Below are 15,226 nucleotides of genomic sequence, written 5' to 3'. Positions count from 1 at the left end.
TTCATAAATCTGTGTTGACTCTGCCCAATCCTATTATTATTTTCTAAGTGCCCTGTTACCACATCCTTAATAATATTCTAGCATTTTCCCTACTACTGATGTCAGGCTAACTGGTCTGTAGTTCCCCGTTTTCTCTCTCCCTCCTTTTCTCTCTCCCTCCTTTCTTAAACAGTGGGGTTACATTTGCTACCTTCCAATCCACGGGAACCGTTCCAGAACCTACAGAATTTTGGAAAATGACAACTTTCAGTCGGCTTTCAGTCCCATAAATTTCACCAGTACTATTTTTTTTACTAATACTAATTTCTTTCAGTTCCTCATTCTCGCTAGACCCTTGGTTCTCCACTATTTCTTGCGTTTTTTGCGTCTTCTTCCGTGAAGACAGACACAAAGTATTTGTTAAATTTCTCTGCCATTTCCTTATTCCCCATTATAATTTCTCCTGTCTCAGCCTGTAAGGGACCCACATTTACTTTTGCTAATCTTTTCCTTTTTATATACCTACATATAAGCTTTTACAATCTGTTTTTATGTCTCTCATTCTATTTTCCATTTCTTTTATCAATTTCTTGGTCTTCCTTTGCTGAATTCTAAAATCCTCCCAATCCTCAGGCTTACTATTTTTGGCAACATTATAAGCCTCTTCCTCTGATCTAATACTATCTTTAACTTCTCTTGTTAGCAACAGTTGGACCATGTTTCCTGTGAGGTTTATGTGCCTTAAAGGAATGTATATTTGTTGTAAATTATGTATTAATTCTTTAAATGTTAGCCATTGCTTGTCTACCGTCCTACCTTTTAATGTAGTTTCCCAATCTACCTTAGCAACTCGCCCCGCATACCTACGTAGTTTGCTTTGTTTAGATTGAAGACCCCGTAGTTTCGGATTTAACTAAATCACTTTCAAACTCAATATAAAATTCTATCATTATGGTCACTCTTCCCTAAAGGCCCCTTTACTACAAGGTTATTAATTGACCCTTTCTCATTGCACAATACTAGATCTAAAGTAGTTTGTTCCCTAGTTGGTTCCTCAACATACTGATCTAGAAAACTATCTTGCATACATTCCATGAATGTCCTCCACACTATTACTGCAAATTTGGTTTCCCCAGTCTATATGTAGATTAAGGTTCCCCATGATTACTGCATTACCCTTGTTGCATGCGCCTCTAATTTCCTGATTTGTACTCTGCCTTACATTACAACTACTGTTTGGGGGCCTATAAACCACTCCCACCAATGTTTTGTGCCCCTTGCTGTTTCTTAGCTCCACCCAAACGGATTCTACTTCTTAGAGCTAAGATCCTTTATCTCTACTGTCTTTATCCCATCCTTTATTATCAGGGCTACCCCTCCTCCTTTTCTCTTCTAAAGTTAAGTATCCTGGAATATTTAGTTCCCAACCTTGTCCACTTTGCAACCACGTCTCTGTCATGGCTAATAGATCAAACCTGTTAATTTCTATCTGCGCTATTAATTCATCTATTTTGTTGCAAATGCTTTGCGCATTTAGATATAGTGCCTTTAGCTTTGACTTATTTCTATTTTTTCCTGATGTCACCTTAGTCACTGATGCCTTATTACCTTTGTTACTCTCTCTGTCCCTTTCTAACCCACGCTGCTTATTTTTACCCAAAACTCTACTCTGCTCTAGAGCCTTGACATTTCTCTTGCTGCTTTTAAATTTACTCTTTCCTGAATCCTCCCACCTCCCCCGCTTCATTAGTTTGAGATTAGCGTGCAAAGTTAAAGCACATGGGATTGGGGGTAAGGTACTGACTTGGATAGAGAACTGGTTGGCAGACAGGAAGCAAAGAGTTGGAATAAACGGATCTTTTTCCGAGTGGCAGGCAGTGACTAGTGGGATACCGCAGGGATCGGTCCTAGGACCCCAGCTATTCACAATATATATTAATGATCTAGACAAGGGAACTAGATGTAATATCTCCAAGTTTGCAGATGACACAAAGCTGGGTGAGTGTGTGTGCTGTGAGGAGGATGCAAAGAAACTCCAGTATGATTTGGACAGGTTGGGTGATTGGGCAGATGCATGGCAGATGCAGTATAATGTGGATAAATGCGAGGTTATCCACTTTAGTGGCAAAAACAGGAAGGCAGATTATTATCTGAACGGCAATAGATTGGGAAAAGGAAGTGCAACGAGACCTGGGTGTCCTTGTGCACCAGTCGCTGAAGGTAAGCATGCAGGTGCAGCAGGTGGTTAAGAAGGCAAATGGTATGTTGGCCTTCGTAGCGAGAGGATTCGAGTACAGGAACAAGGATGTCTTGCTGCAGTTATACAGGATCTTGGTGAGACCACACCTTGAATATTGTGTGCAGTTTTGGTCGCCTTATCTGAGGAAGGATGTTCTTGCCATGGAGGGAGTGCAGCGAAGACTCACCAGATTGATAACTGGGATGGCAGGAATGACGTATGAAGAGAGATTGGGTCGATTAAGCTTATATTCGCTCGAGTTTAGAAGAATGAGAGGGGATCTCATTGAAACTTATAAAATTCTAACAGGACTAGACAGACTAGATGCAGGAAGGCTGTTCCCGATGGCAGGGGAGTCCAGAACCAGGGGTCACAGTCTAAGGATAAGGGGTAAGCCATTTAGGACTGAGATGAGGAAGAATTTCTTCACCCAGTGAATTCTCTACCACAGAAGGCAGTTGAGGCCAATTCATTAAATATATTCAAGAAGGAGTTAGATATATTTCTTACAGCTAAAGGGATCAAGGGATATGGGGAGAAAGCAGGGACAGGGTACTGAATTTGGATGATCAGCCATGATCTCATTAAATGGCGGAGCAGGCTCGAGGGGCCGAATGGCCTACTCATGCTCCTATCTTCTATGTTTAAAGCCCTGTCTACTGCCCTAGTTACTCAGTTCGCCAGGACACTGGTCCCAGCTCAGTTGAAAATGGAGCAGTTGTGACATAACTACAGTGGTGTCTGCTGGGTATTTATTTTCGATGGACCCATTATTCATTGCTTGTGACATCAGACTAACTGGTGGAATCAGTCTAACTCGACCCCTTGATGTGTGGAGCCCTACATTTACTCATACAGCTTTGCTAGTGCTGTACAGAGTTCATGTGATTGATTTTGGAAGAGAAAGAAACACTAAAAACAGGTCCCAGATTCTGACTCTCTATTTCAATACAAAATAGAGTTTGGATGCTACTTTCTCAATTCCTTCCCTGCCCTGGTTTTAATATATTTGTTAATGATTAGAATTTTATGCACCTGCAGCTGAAGAAGGGTTGTGATCTAATGTAACTCGCCCTTCGGACTGTCTGTAATGGTGGCCCCTTTTTCTTGTTTCAGGTTTGTGGATGCAGGCGAAATGTCGGAGACCTTTCCTTATAGAACCAAAGCACTTTTTGCTTTTGAGGAGATTGATGGTGTGGACGTCTGTTTCTTTGGAATGCATGTACAGGAATATGGCTCTGACTGCCCAACTCCTAATACAAGGTACTGGCATGCCATGCGTACAATATCTTAGCAGATTACTTATACAGAGCCTGCTTTAGTTCCTTTTTATGTCCAGTTTGTAAAGGAACAATTCATTTAACCCAGCTTTAACAATGGAGAACTTAAATTAAACTCTTATGCTTTTGAAAGTGTACATTAGTGTCTTAGAAATTGGAGTACGGCACAAAAAAAATGGAGAATATTTGTAAGAAAAAGATGTACCCTTAAAACAGTAGTCACTTTATTTTGTTCCCAGGATGGTAGGTGTTTAATTTAATGAAGGCAGAATATAGCCCTTTTAATCACTAGCTTAATGGCTGATGCTATTTCTCTTGCACAACTTTGCAGGCGTGTGTACATATCATACCTCGACAGTATTCACTTCTTCCGCCCAAGATGCCTCCGAACTGCAGTCTATCATGAAATCTTAATTGGTTACCTGGAGTATGTGAAAAAACTTGGGTAAGCTCCATTTTAACAAAGGTAGAGCTTTGTAAGTTTACTTGTTCTTTGTGGGTAATGGGGTGCAAAGTGTGTATGCGTGTTATGCCCAATGTTCCCCCTAATTTTTTTTTGGGTGCACGGGCCCATTAAGGGGCTGCGCGGGCCATTCACAGTTTCAAGCATGCGCAAAATTTAACATTGGAAAAGCTGGTCCCAGGCTGCGCGGGACTGGCAGACAGCTGCGCAGGCTAAAGGGAACATTGGTTATGTCCCTCTCCCATCTCATAAGGTGTACAAAACAGACAAAAAATGCCATTAAACTCATCAAGCCCCCCTCCCCCCCCCCCCCTATGCTGGTGCAACACCCTGAACCACTCAATCTTGGTGGAGTGGCAAAATCCTGTAGTCAATTCAGGGAAAACTCCCTGACTCCCAAAGGAAATCAAACAAAGTTCCAGGAGACTTGATAGCCTGTAATTCCTCATAATCCCAGCTAACTAACAACTTGTCCTGTACAATTGGAAACGTCCTCTTCATTTGGGAACTTATCAAGTTCCCTTTTAAAGGACTGTAGCGAACCTGTGCCCACCATATCTGCAATAAAATGCTTCTTGACATCTAACCAGACTCCTTGCCTAAGGATTTTAATCTGCATGCCCTCTAGCCTTACAATTCCTAATCCAAGCCCTTCCTACCCCCTCAAAGCCTGCGTTACTCTAAATAGCCCTAAGATTTGCAGCCTCCCCTGATTATTAACATCCCTAAAGCTAGGTACTGTTCTGGTGTCCCTCATCTGCAACTATTTTAGAACCTCAATATATCTCTCCAATTGTGGGTGCCAAAACGAGACACACTACAAAGTGCAGAGGTATCAAAGCCTTGTATAGCTTTGTTTTTTCCTCATTAGTCTGAGCAATGCCTCTTAAAACCCTATTTCCTTTCCCTATAGCCACCTCACACTGCTTGTGCACCTTCAATGAGTGGTTAACTATTGCCCCATGTCTCTCGATCCATAATGCTGAGTGTAACCATGCCTGGAGTTTTCCCACCTCACATATATTACACTGCACTTGTCACATGAAGGACACTCACCACACATGGGCCTGTTTCTCTAACTTATTTAGATTAACCTGCAAGATTGGACTGGAGCATCATCTTCAGAAGTGCAAGCCTTTGCAGAGTATCTGTTTAGCTCATCAGCCATATCTTTATTCTCATACTGAACCTGTCCTGATAAATCCCTCAAAGAACTTATGAGATTGTCGGTTGTTTTCTGACTTGTAACATTACTGAAAATCTTCAGCATTCCTTATGCTGGCCAGCGTTATCCTCGCTGGTTTTATACTAGTCCCTACTCTCTCGGTTGCTCTTCTCTACCTAATAAAATACTTCCTTTTAAGGTTAATTTCCCCAGTTTATCCAGTTCAGTTACATATTACCAATCATAATCAATCTTTGGCTTTGGAATGGCTATACTTTGCCAGTACTTTAGATGCTGAGAAGCTGTTTTCCCTAGTTGGGGAGTCTAGAACTAGAGATCATGGTCTCAGGATAAGGGGTCGACCATTTAGGACTGAGATGAGGAGAAATTTCTTCACTGAGGGTTGTGAACCTTTGTAATTCTCGACTGGGGATGCTCAGTCGTTGAGTATATTCAAGACTGAAATCGATAAGATTTTTGGACACGAAAGGAATCAAGGGAGATGGGGTTAGTGCAGGAAGGTGGAGTTGAGGTAGAAGATCAGCCATGATCTTGTTGAATAGCAGAGCTGGCTCGAGGGGCCGTATGGTCTACTCCTGCTCCTAGTTCTTATGTACTGTTACATCCATGACCAGTTATAATTATAAGTAAGTTTTTTGAACAATTTGCATTTAAACTGGAAGCTGTATGTCTGCTTGCTATTTTCCTCGTGTGATTTTGGTCAGAGTTGTAACGGTATCTGAACAATCCATTTCACCTATGATCTCTTGTTACCCACAGCTTTACACAGGGCCATATCTGGGCATGCCCTCCCAGTGAAGGTGATGATTACATCTTCCATTGCCACCCAGCAGATCAGAAGATCCCCAAACCCAAACGGTTGCAGGAATGGTATAAGAAGATGCTGGATAAAGCTTTTGCTGAGCGAATCATACACGATTACAAGGTTTGTTCTGAAGTTCTATGATCCTCCTAATACCTACTTTAAAAATAAGGTATTATGCATGCCCCAATGTAATCCAGCTTGATGTTGCTTTGTAATGCTGACCAATGCAGATTTGTATAACTGTAGTATTTGAAGGTACAGGAAACTCTCATTTAAACAGCACCTAAATATCCAGAATTCTCTATTAACCGGCAAAATTCTCACTCCGAAAACAACACCTCAATAACCGGCAATGTTGCCGAGTCCGAGTCTCCCGCGGTGGCCGAGTTAGTCAGTGGGGGTAGTTCTCCAAACTGCCACTACTCGGCTTCTTGGCACTGACGGAAGTTGGAACACCTTAATACCCCTGTAACAGGAGTCTGACTCTCCCGTGCTGCCGGTAGTCTCTTCTGATCTGCCATTTTACAGGGGTACTGTGTGTCTCCCACGCTGCTGGTAGTCATTGCATTGCTTTATGGACATCCCAAAAGTTGGTCCAAGCAAAAGGAAGAGAGTGGTGTTAACTTTAAAACAGAAAATCGATATATGCCAACGACTAGAAAGGGGAGAGAAGTGTATCAACATTATGAATGAATTCAAAATCGGTTAGTCAACAATCTATGGCATCAAATCGCAGAAGGATAAGCTGCTCAAGTTTTATTCAAGCTTGGAGACATCTAAGGGTGTAGAGAAACGGCGTATGCTTCGTAAGCCTAAGCTTAAAGAGCTGGATACCGTGCTTTGAGTGGTTTTCTCTTAAGCGTTCAGAGGGTGTTCTGATTTCCGGACCCATGCTAATCGAAAAAGCGAAAGATTTCTACGCAAAGATGGAGCTCACTGACAGGTGTGCTTTCTCCGAGGGATGGCTAACGTGCTTCAAGGTACGGCACGGGATACGACGACTCAATATTTCCGGGGAGAAGAAATCAGCTGATCACGACGCCGCAGAAGAATATTGCGATTATTTCAATCGGCTTGTGCAGCAACATGATTTGTCGCCAGCACAGCTATACAATGCCGATGAAACTGGCTTATTTTGGAGGTTTTTGCCAGAATCAACGCTTGCTGGGGTTAGTGAGGCTAATGCTTCAGGTTACAAGAAAAATAAAGATCGTGTAACCGTGCTAACATGTGCGAACGCTGCTGGATCACACCGGGTTAAACTTCTTGTCATTGGGAAGTATAAAAATCCCCGTGCATTTAAAAATGTGAGGCACTTACCTGTTGAGTACAAAGCTCAAAGAAATGCTTGGATGGATAAGGAAATCTTTTCGAATTGGTTCCATCATATTTTTGTTCCATCTGTGAGGGAACGTTTCTGTAGACTAGGGAAACCTGAAGATAGATAGCAAATGCATTTTATTGCTTGATAATTGTAGAGCCCATCCGCATGAATCCGAGTTGGTTTTGGGAAATATTTTCACCATTTATTTGTTACCAAATGTAACTTCTCTCATGCAACCCATGGACCAGGGCGTTATCCAAAATCTCAAGTGTCATTACAAGAAAGACTTCCTACGTAAACTGATAAGCCAAGATGACAATATTCACGCATTTCAGAAGGAATACAATCTTAAAGATCCTGGAGCTTGGTGAAAGGTCACACTTTGAGACAAGCCTGGCGCAAATTGTGGCCTTCTGTAATGTTTGCTGAAGGTTGTTCTTCAGAGGAGGAATTTCATGGGTTCAATGTTCGTCCCAAGAAGAGTACAGTAATGGAAATGGCTGGCATGGTGAAAAATGTACACCCAGCAAACCCTCTACGTCACCTCAGTGAACGTGATATTGAGCAGTGGGTTGATGCAGATAGAGAAGTTGCTGTTGTGCATATGCTAAGTGATGATGAAATAATGGAGAATGTTTTGAATCCAAAGAAAGAAAAGGAAAGTTGAGATGGAAAGTGAAGAGGATGAGATTTCTGAAGAGAAGATGATTTCTTGGGCTAAAGCTGCAGAAGGATTTGCTTTATTCCTCAAATTTGCTGAAAGGCATCCTTGCTATTCTGCCCAAGAAGTTATGCACCTCCATATTCTGCATTCCACCTTTCTACAAAGAAGGCAAGAGTCCACTAAGCAAGCAGACATCCGGGACATGTTTAGGAAAGCTTCCAAAAGAGTTGAAGCAGTGGAAGTGCCTGAAGAATCTGTTGAAGTGCATGATCCTGATGAACCAGTTGACTTGGAATAAGTGTACAGTCAACCACAGTACTTTATACTGTACAGTCATTTATAAGTTTTGTTTTACTGTTAAGTAATTAAAGAGTTATGGATTACCCTCAACTGGCAGTACTGTACTTAATCAAGCATCTTCCACCATCCATTTAACACAACATTCTGTAGTTGAGTACCCAATTACTGTATACTGCACATTTCTTGATTTTTTTATTTTTCTTTGTTAAAAATAGCCTCAGTAGATAACCCTCTCCGTCATCCGGAAATTTTGATAAACCGGCAACCCACCGGTGCCGGATAAAAAAGAGTTTCCTGTACAGTCCCCCTAGGGCTACCAACTCCATGTTAATCTTACAGTCTCCAGTTGCTGAAATGTTCCACCTCCCAGATCTCTGGGACAAGGAAGACTCCTGCAAAAGGCGCCCTTAGATACAAAGTACGGTTTGTCCGAACAAACTGATAATCCTATCCAGGAAACAGTTTTAAACCTGTATATGTGTTAACATTGTTTGGTTCAGGCAGACACACATTCTCCATCTTACCCAATGGTCGGGGCAAATGACATCAACTGTAAGTACAGTGCACTGCACGTGGCCTGTAACAACTTAGACCGTTCACTGGCTGTAATAATATGACTGTGTAGGTAGCTTTAAAGTATTTAATCTAATGTTCAGAATGGGAAATTCTTTTATCTGATACTTTGAATCTAAAAGGGTGAGTTTCTGCCAGGTTAAAGTCTTACAGGATGTTATGATTCAGGTTTTTTACAACAGTAACAACAACTTGTATTTATATAGCACCTTTAACATAGTAAAACATCTCGAGGCGCTTCACAGGAGTATTAAAAGACAAAAAATTTGACACCAAGCCACATAAGGCAAAATTAGGGCAGGTGACCAAAAGCTTGGTCAAAGAGGTAGGTTTTAAGGAGCGACTTAAGGAGGAAAGAGAGCTAGTGAGGCGGAGAGGTTTAGGGAGGGAATTCCAGAGCTTAGGGCCTGGGTAACAGAAGGCACGACGACCAATGGTTGAGCGATCATAATCCGGGATGCTCAAGAGGGCAGAATTAGAGGAGTGCAGATATCTCGGGGGTGGGGGGGGTGGTGGGGAAGAGATTACAGAGATGGGGAGGGGCGAGGCCATGCAGGGATTTGAAAACAAGGATGAGAATTTTGAAATCGAGGCGTTGCTTAACTGGGAGCCAATGTAGGTCAGCGAGCACAGGGGTGATGGGTGAACGGGACTTGGTGCGAGTTAGGACACAGGCAGCTGAGTTTTGGATCACCTCAAGTTTACGTAGGGTAGAATATGGGAGGCCAGCCAGGAGTGCGTTGGAATAGTCAAGTCTAGAGGTAACGGAGGTATGGATGAGGGTTTCAGCAGCGGATGAGCTGAGGCAAGGGCAGAGACGGGCGATGTTACGGAGGTGGAAATAAGCAGTCTTTGTTATGCTGCGGATATGCGGTTGGAAGCTCATTTCGGGGTCAAATATGACACCAAGGTTGTGAACAGTGTGGTTCAGCCTCAGACAGATGTTAGGGAGAGGGATGGGGTCAGTGACTAGGGAACGGAGTTTGTGGCGGAGACCGAAAACAGTGGCTTCAGTCTTCCCAATATTTAATTGGAGAAAATTTCTGCTCATCCAGAACTGGATGTCTGACAAGCTGTCTGACAATTTAGAGGCCATGGAGGGATCGAGAGAAGTGGTGGTGAGGTAGAGCTGGATGCCATTAGCGTACATGTGGAAACTAACGCTGTGTTTTTGGATGATGTCGCCAAGGGGCAGCATGTAGATGAGAAATAGGAGGGATCTAAGGATAGATCCTTGGGGGCACCAGAGGTAACAATGCAGAAGTGGGAAGAGAAGCCATTGCAGCTGATTCTCTGGCTACGATTAGATAGATAAGAATGGAACCAGGCAAGTGCAGTCCCACCCAGCTGGACGACGGTGGAGAGACATTGGAGAACAATGGTGTGGTCAACTATGTCAAAGGCTGCAGGCAAGTCAAGAAGGACGAGGAGCGATAGTTTACCTTTGCCACAGTCACAAAGGATATCATTTGTGACTTTGATGAGATCCGTTTCAGTACTTTGGCTAGGACGGAAACCTGATTGGAAGGATTCAAACATGGAATTGTGGGAAAGATATGCATGGATTTAGGAGGCGACAACACGTTCAAGGACTTTGGAGAGGAACTGGAGGTTGGAGATGGGGTGGGAGTTTGCAAGGACGGAGGGGTCAGCACCTTTTCCCAACAGTGGGAGTAGTTTATAGGCCCCCAAACAGGTAGCTATACTGTTGGACAGAGTATAAATCAACAAATAATAGGAGCTTGTAACAAAGATAATACAATAATCATGGGGGAATTTAATCTTGATATATACTGGGCAAATCAAATTGGCAAAGGTAGCCTGGAAGACAAGTTCATGAAATGCATTCAAGACAGTTTCCTAGAACAATATGTCATGGAACCAACCAGGGAACAGGCTATTTAGATCTTGTATTGTGTACAGGGTTAATTAGTAATCTCACAGTAAAGGATCCTCTGGGGAAGAGTGATCATATTATGATAGAATTTCACATTGCGTTTGAGAGTGAAATACTTAAATCCGAAACGAGAGGCTTCTAAAAGCCAATTGCATAGGTATGAGGGGTGAGTTGGCTAGGATAGATTGGGAAATTAGATTAAAAGGTATGACAGTAGATTAGCAGTGGCAGACATTTAAAGATATATTTCAAAATTCTCAACAAATATACATTCTATTGAGAAATAAAAACTCCATGGCTAACTAAAGAAGTTAAGGATTGTATTAGATTAAAAGAAGAAGCTTATAATGTTGCAAAGACTAGTAGTAAGCCTGAGGATTGGGAGAGCTTTAGAAACCAAAGGATGACCAAAAAATTGATGATAAGGGAGAAAATAGAATGAGAGTAAACAAGCAAGAAGTATCAATTCAGATTGTAAGAACTTCTACAAGTATGTAAAAAGCAAGAGAGTAACAAAAGTAAGTGTTGGTCCCTTCGAGACTGCGACAGGTGAAATTATAATACGGAATAAGGAAATGGTAGAGACTTTAAACAAATATTTTGTGCATCTCTTAAGCAGAAGACACAAAAAGCATACCAAAAATAGTGGGGAACCAAGGGGCTAACAAGAATGAGGAACTTAAGTTTCTCAACTGATATTAATTACTTTAATAGGACTAAAAGCCAACAAATCCCCTGGACCTGACGGCCTACATCCTAGGGTTCTAAAAGAGGTGGCTGCAGAGATAGTGGATGCATTGATTGTGATCTTCCAAAATTCCCTAGATTCTAGAACAATCCCAGCAGATTGGAAGGTAGCAAATGTAACCCCGCTATTCAAGAAAGGAGGGAGAGAGAAAACAGGGAACTACAGGCCAGTTAGCCTGATATCAGTCGTTGAGAAAATGCTGGAATCCATGATCAAGGAAGTGGTAACAGAGCACTTAAAAAATCATAATGTGATTAGGCAGAATCAACATGGTTTTATGAAAGGGAAATCGTGTTTTAACAAATTTATTAGAGTTTTTTGAGGATGTAACTAGCAGGGTAGATAAAGGGGAATCAGTAGATGATGTATATTTGGATTTCCAAAAGGCATTCGATAAGGTGCCACATAAAAGGTTGCTATGCAAGGTAAGGGCTCATGGGGTTGGGGGGATAGAGGATTGGTTAATGGACAGAAAACAGAGAGAGTAGGGATAAACAGGTCATTTTCAGGTTGGCAGGCTGTAACTAGTGGGGTGGCGCAAGGATCAATGCTTGGGGCTCAGCTATTTACAATCTATATTAATAACTTGGATAAAGGGACCGAGTGCATTGTATCCAAGTTTGCTGATGATACAAAGCTAGGTTGGAAAGTAAGCTGTGAGGAGGGCAAAAAGAGTCTGCAAAGGGGTATAGACAGGTTAAGTGACTGGGCAATAAAGTGACAGACGGAGTGTAATGTGAGGTTATTCATTTTGGTGGGAAGATAGAAAAACAGAATATTTTTTAAATGGTGAGGAACTATTAAATGTTGGTGTCCTCGTACAGGAAACACAAAGTTAGCATGCAGGTACAGCAATCAATTAGGAAGGCAGATGGCATGTTGGCCTTTATTGCAAGGGGGTTGGAGTACAAGAGTAAGGAAGTCTTGCTACAATTGTACAGGGTTTTGGTGAGACCACACCTAGAGTACTGTGCACAGTTTTAGTCTCCTTATCTGAGGAAGGACATACTTGCCTAGAGGTGGTGCAACGAAGGTTCACTAGATTGATCCCTGGGATGAGAGGGTTGTCCTGTGAGGAGAGATTGAATAGATTGGGCCTATACTCTCTGGAGTTTAGAAGAATGAGAGGTGATCGCATTGAATCATACAAAATAATGAGGGGGATTGACAGGATAGAAATTGAGAGGTTGTTTCCCCTGGCTGGAGAGTCTAGAACTCGGGAGCATAGTCTCAGGATAAGGGGTCAGCCATTTAAGACTGAGATGAGGAAGAATTTCTTCACTCAGAGGGTTGAGAATCTTTGAAATTCTCTATCCCAGAGAGCTGTGGATGCTGAGTCGTTAAGTATATTCAAGGCTGAGATAGATAGAATTTTGGACTCTAGGGGAATCGAGGGATATGGGAATTGGGCGGGAAAGTGGAGTTGAAGTTGAAGATCAGCCATGATCTTGGTGAGACCACATCTTGAGTATTGTGTGCAGTTTTGGTCGCCTTATCTGAGGAAGATTGTTCTTGCCATGGAGGGAGTGCAGCGAAGATTCACCAGGCTGATACCTGGGATGGCAGGAATGACGTATGAGGAGAGATTGGGTTGATTGGGCTTATACTCGCTGGAGTTTAGAAGAATGAGAGAGGATCTCATTGAAACTTATAAAATTCTAAAAGGACAACAGACTAGATGCAGGAAGGATGTTCCTGATGGTCGGGGAGTCCAGAACCAGGGGTCTAAGGATAAGGGGTAAGCCATTTAGGACAGAGATGAGGAGGAATTTCTTCACCCAGCAAGTGGTGAACCTGTGGAATTCTCTACCACAGAAGGCCATAGAGGCCAATTCATTAAATATATTCAAGAAGGAGTTAAATATATTTTTTACGGCTAAAGGGATCAAGGGATATGGAGAGAAGGCAGGAACAGGGTACTGAATTTGGATGATCAGCCATGATCTCATTGAATGGGCTCGAGGGGCCGAATGGCCTACTCCTGCTCCTATCTTCTATGTTTCTATGATCTTATTGAATGGCAGAGCAGGCTCGAGGGGCCGACTCCTGCTTCTAATTCTTATGTTCTTATATTCTTAACAGTTTCACATCACGTCCTGTGAATTGACCTTGAGCCCATGAATCTGGAAGGCTTAATTTTTGTTGATGATGGGTGACCAAAGTCTTTTATAATTATTCTAAGTTGCGGTTAGCTGTGTGCTGCAGTTCCTGTAGGCTTGTTCTGTGGTTTCAGTCTCCGGAATAATCAGAATGTTACCATACAGATCCAAACTTTTATAGGCTTAATTAAATACAAAGTTCAGGCATCTACTGCAGAATACAAGGCAGTATTCACATGCATATGGCACAGGAAATGCCATTAAAGAGTTAAATGCTCTCTCAGCCCTTCTCCAGCTCAAGTGTGGCAGTCCCTTAGATCTAATCACTGCTCAATTCCTTCTGCTTAAACTTGATTACAGAACTGTTCATTTAAATCATCAGCTCCAAAGCTATCTATCTATATCTCTTTCTCACCAAACCAACTAGTTTTAAATGCAAATTATCTTTGAAGTGGGATTCCAAATGAATCTAAATGGAGTCCACAACCAGCACAAGCCTCATAAAACCGCTTGTTTATCCAGCCAACGCTCACAGTGCAGTTCAGCAAATTACACTAAATACATTTAAGCATAAAACATTTTGATATATCAAGTCCTGAATGATATGAACATTTTAAAGTACAGTGACATACCAACGGAAGTTTCACACATTGAGATGACATGACACTACTTCCAAAAGAACAAGGTGTTAATTAGATTTGAGGCAATTAATCTCTCTAATAATTTGTTTTTATTTGGTTGTAGAAAATAACGTGTTCCTGCTCTTTGAAATAACATACTGTTCAATTCTCCAGCACCCCTTGATCATTCTTCCACACTTGTACAAACTTAAATAAGGCACCTTTGCTTCACGCAGTCCTGTTGTATAAGAAAATGCATGTCATTTGATGCTACTTTCTTTTGTTTTGCTGGCAGGATATCTTCAAACAAGCGACAGAGGACCGGCTGACCAGTGCAAACGAGTTGCCTTATTTTGAGGGTGACTTTTGGCCCAACGTACTTGAAGAAAGCATAAAGGAATTGGAACAGGAAGAAGAGGAACGCAAGAGAGAGGAGAACAGCATCCCCAGCGAAGCCCCTGATGTGAGTGCTGTGAGGAGACTGTCCTCAGGATTTTATGGATCAGTTAGACTTGATTTAAAGTTTGCTTTAGGTTTTCACATACCAGCTCTAAATCAGCAAGGGACCCCACTCACAAGTCTGCAGTTGATGTTTGACCACCTGATATTTTGGAAACATACTGGGTTTGTGACATGTCCAACTTTACATTGAGATTAGTTGATTTGAGATAGAACAACACTGCTTTTCTTGTTCCTGCTGTTCAAATTCAGTAGTTGTGGGCAAAAAAAGTTTTGAAACGAGTGTTCCCATTCCTCCTTACAACTCTTGCACCTCACGTGACCCAACTATGATTTAAAAACTGAACTTTTTCACCATAAAAAAAATAATGCAGAGCCTGTGATGGGGAGTTTGAAATTGAAGAGGTCTTGATTACGATCTGTACATGAAAAATATGGCCATTTAAACTTGTAACTCAAATATAAATTTAATTTAATCTCTATTTTGGTATTCAAGCTAATGTGAATTTAGACTCTGGTTGATTAGATCAAGAGCAAACGATAGGCATTTGATGTTTAAAGTGCAACATTACAACAGCCACATGAGATGT

At 41.9% G+C, this 15,226-nt stretch overlaps 1 protein-coding gene across 8 annotated transcripts in view; it reads left to right on the top strand.

Moving 5' to 3' along the window:
• Positions 1-15,226, top strand: part of crebbpb (CREB binding lysine acetyltransferase b) — a 155,948-nt gene that overhangs the window by 131,227 nt on the left and 9,495 nt on the right. For all 8 annotated transcript variants that reach the window (XM_086001006.1, XM_086001001.1, XM_086001002.1 and 5 more), the window contains 4 exons: positions 3,335-3,481; positions 3,830-3,943; positions 5,907-6,072; positions 14,473-14,640. In XM_086001006.1, coding sequence (XP_085857132.1) covers positions 3,335-3,481; positions 3,830-3,943; positions 5,907-6,072; positions 14,473-14,640 — 595 coding nt within the window. The remainder of the gene's footprint in view (positions 1-3,334; positions 3,482-3,829; positions 3,944-5,906; positions 6,073-14,472; positions 14,641-15,226) is intronic.

Source organism: Somniosus microcephalus, chromosome 11 (assembly GCF_052327205.1).
Source record: "Somniosus microcephalus isolate GS21.2 chromosome 11, FLI_Smic_1.0, whole genome shotgun sequence".
In the NCBI taxonomy this organism is placed as follows: domain Eukaryota; kingdom Metazoa; phylum Chordata; class Chondrichthyes; order Squaliformes; family Somniosidae; genus Somniosus; species Somniosus microcephalus.
The sequence above is the reverse complement of the archived record's forward strand: the minus strand, read 5'-3'. Positions and strand labels throughout refer to the sequence as shown.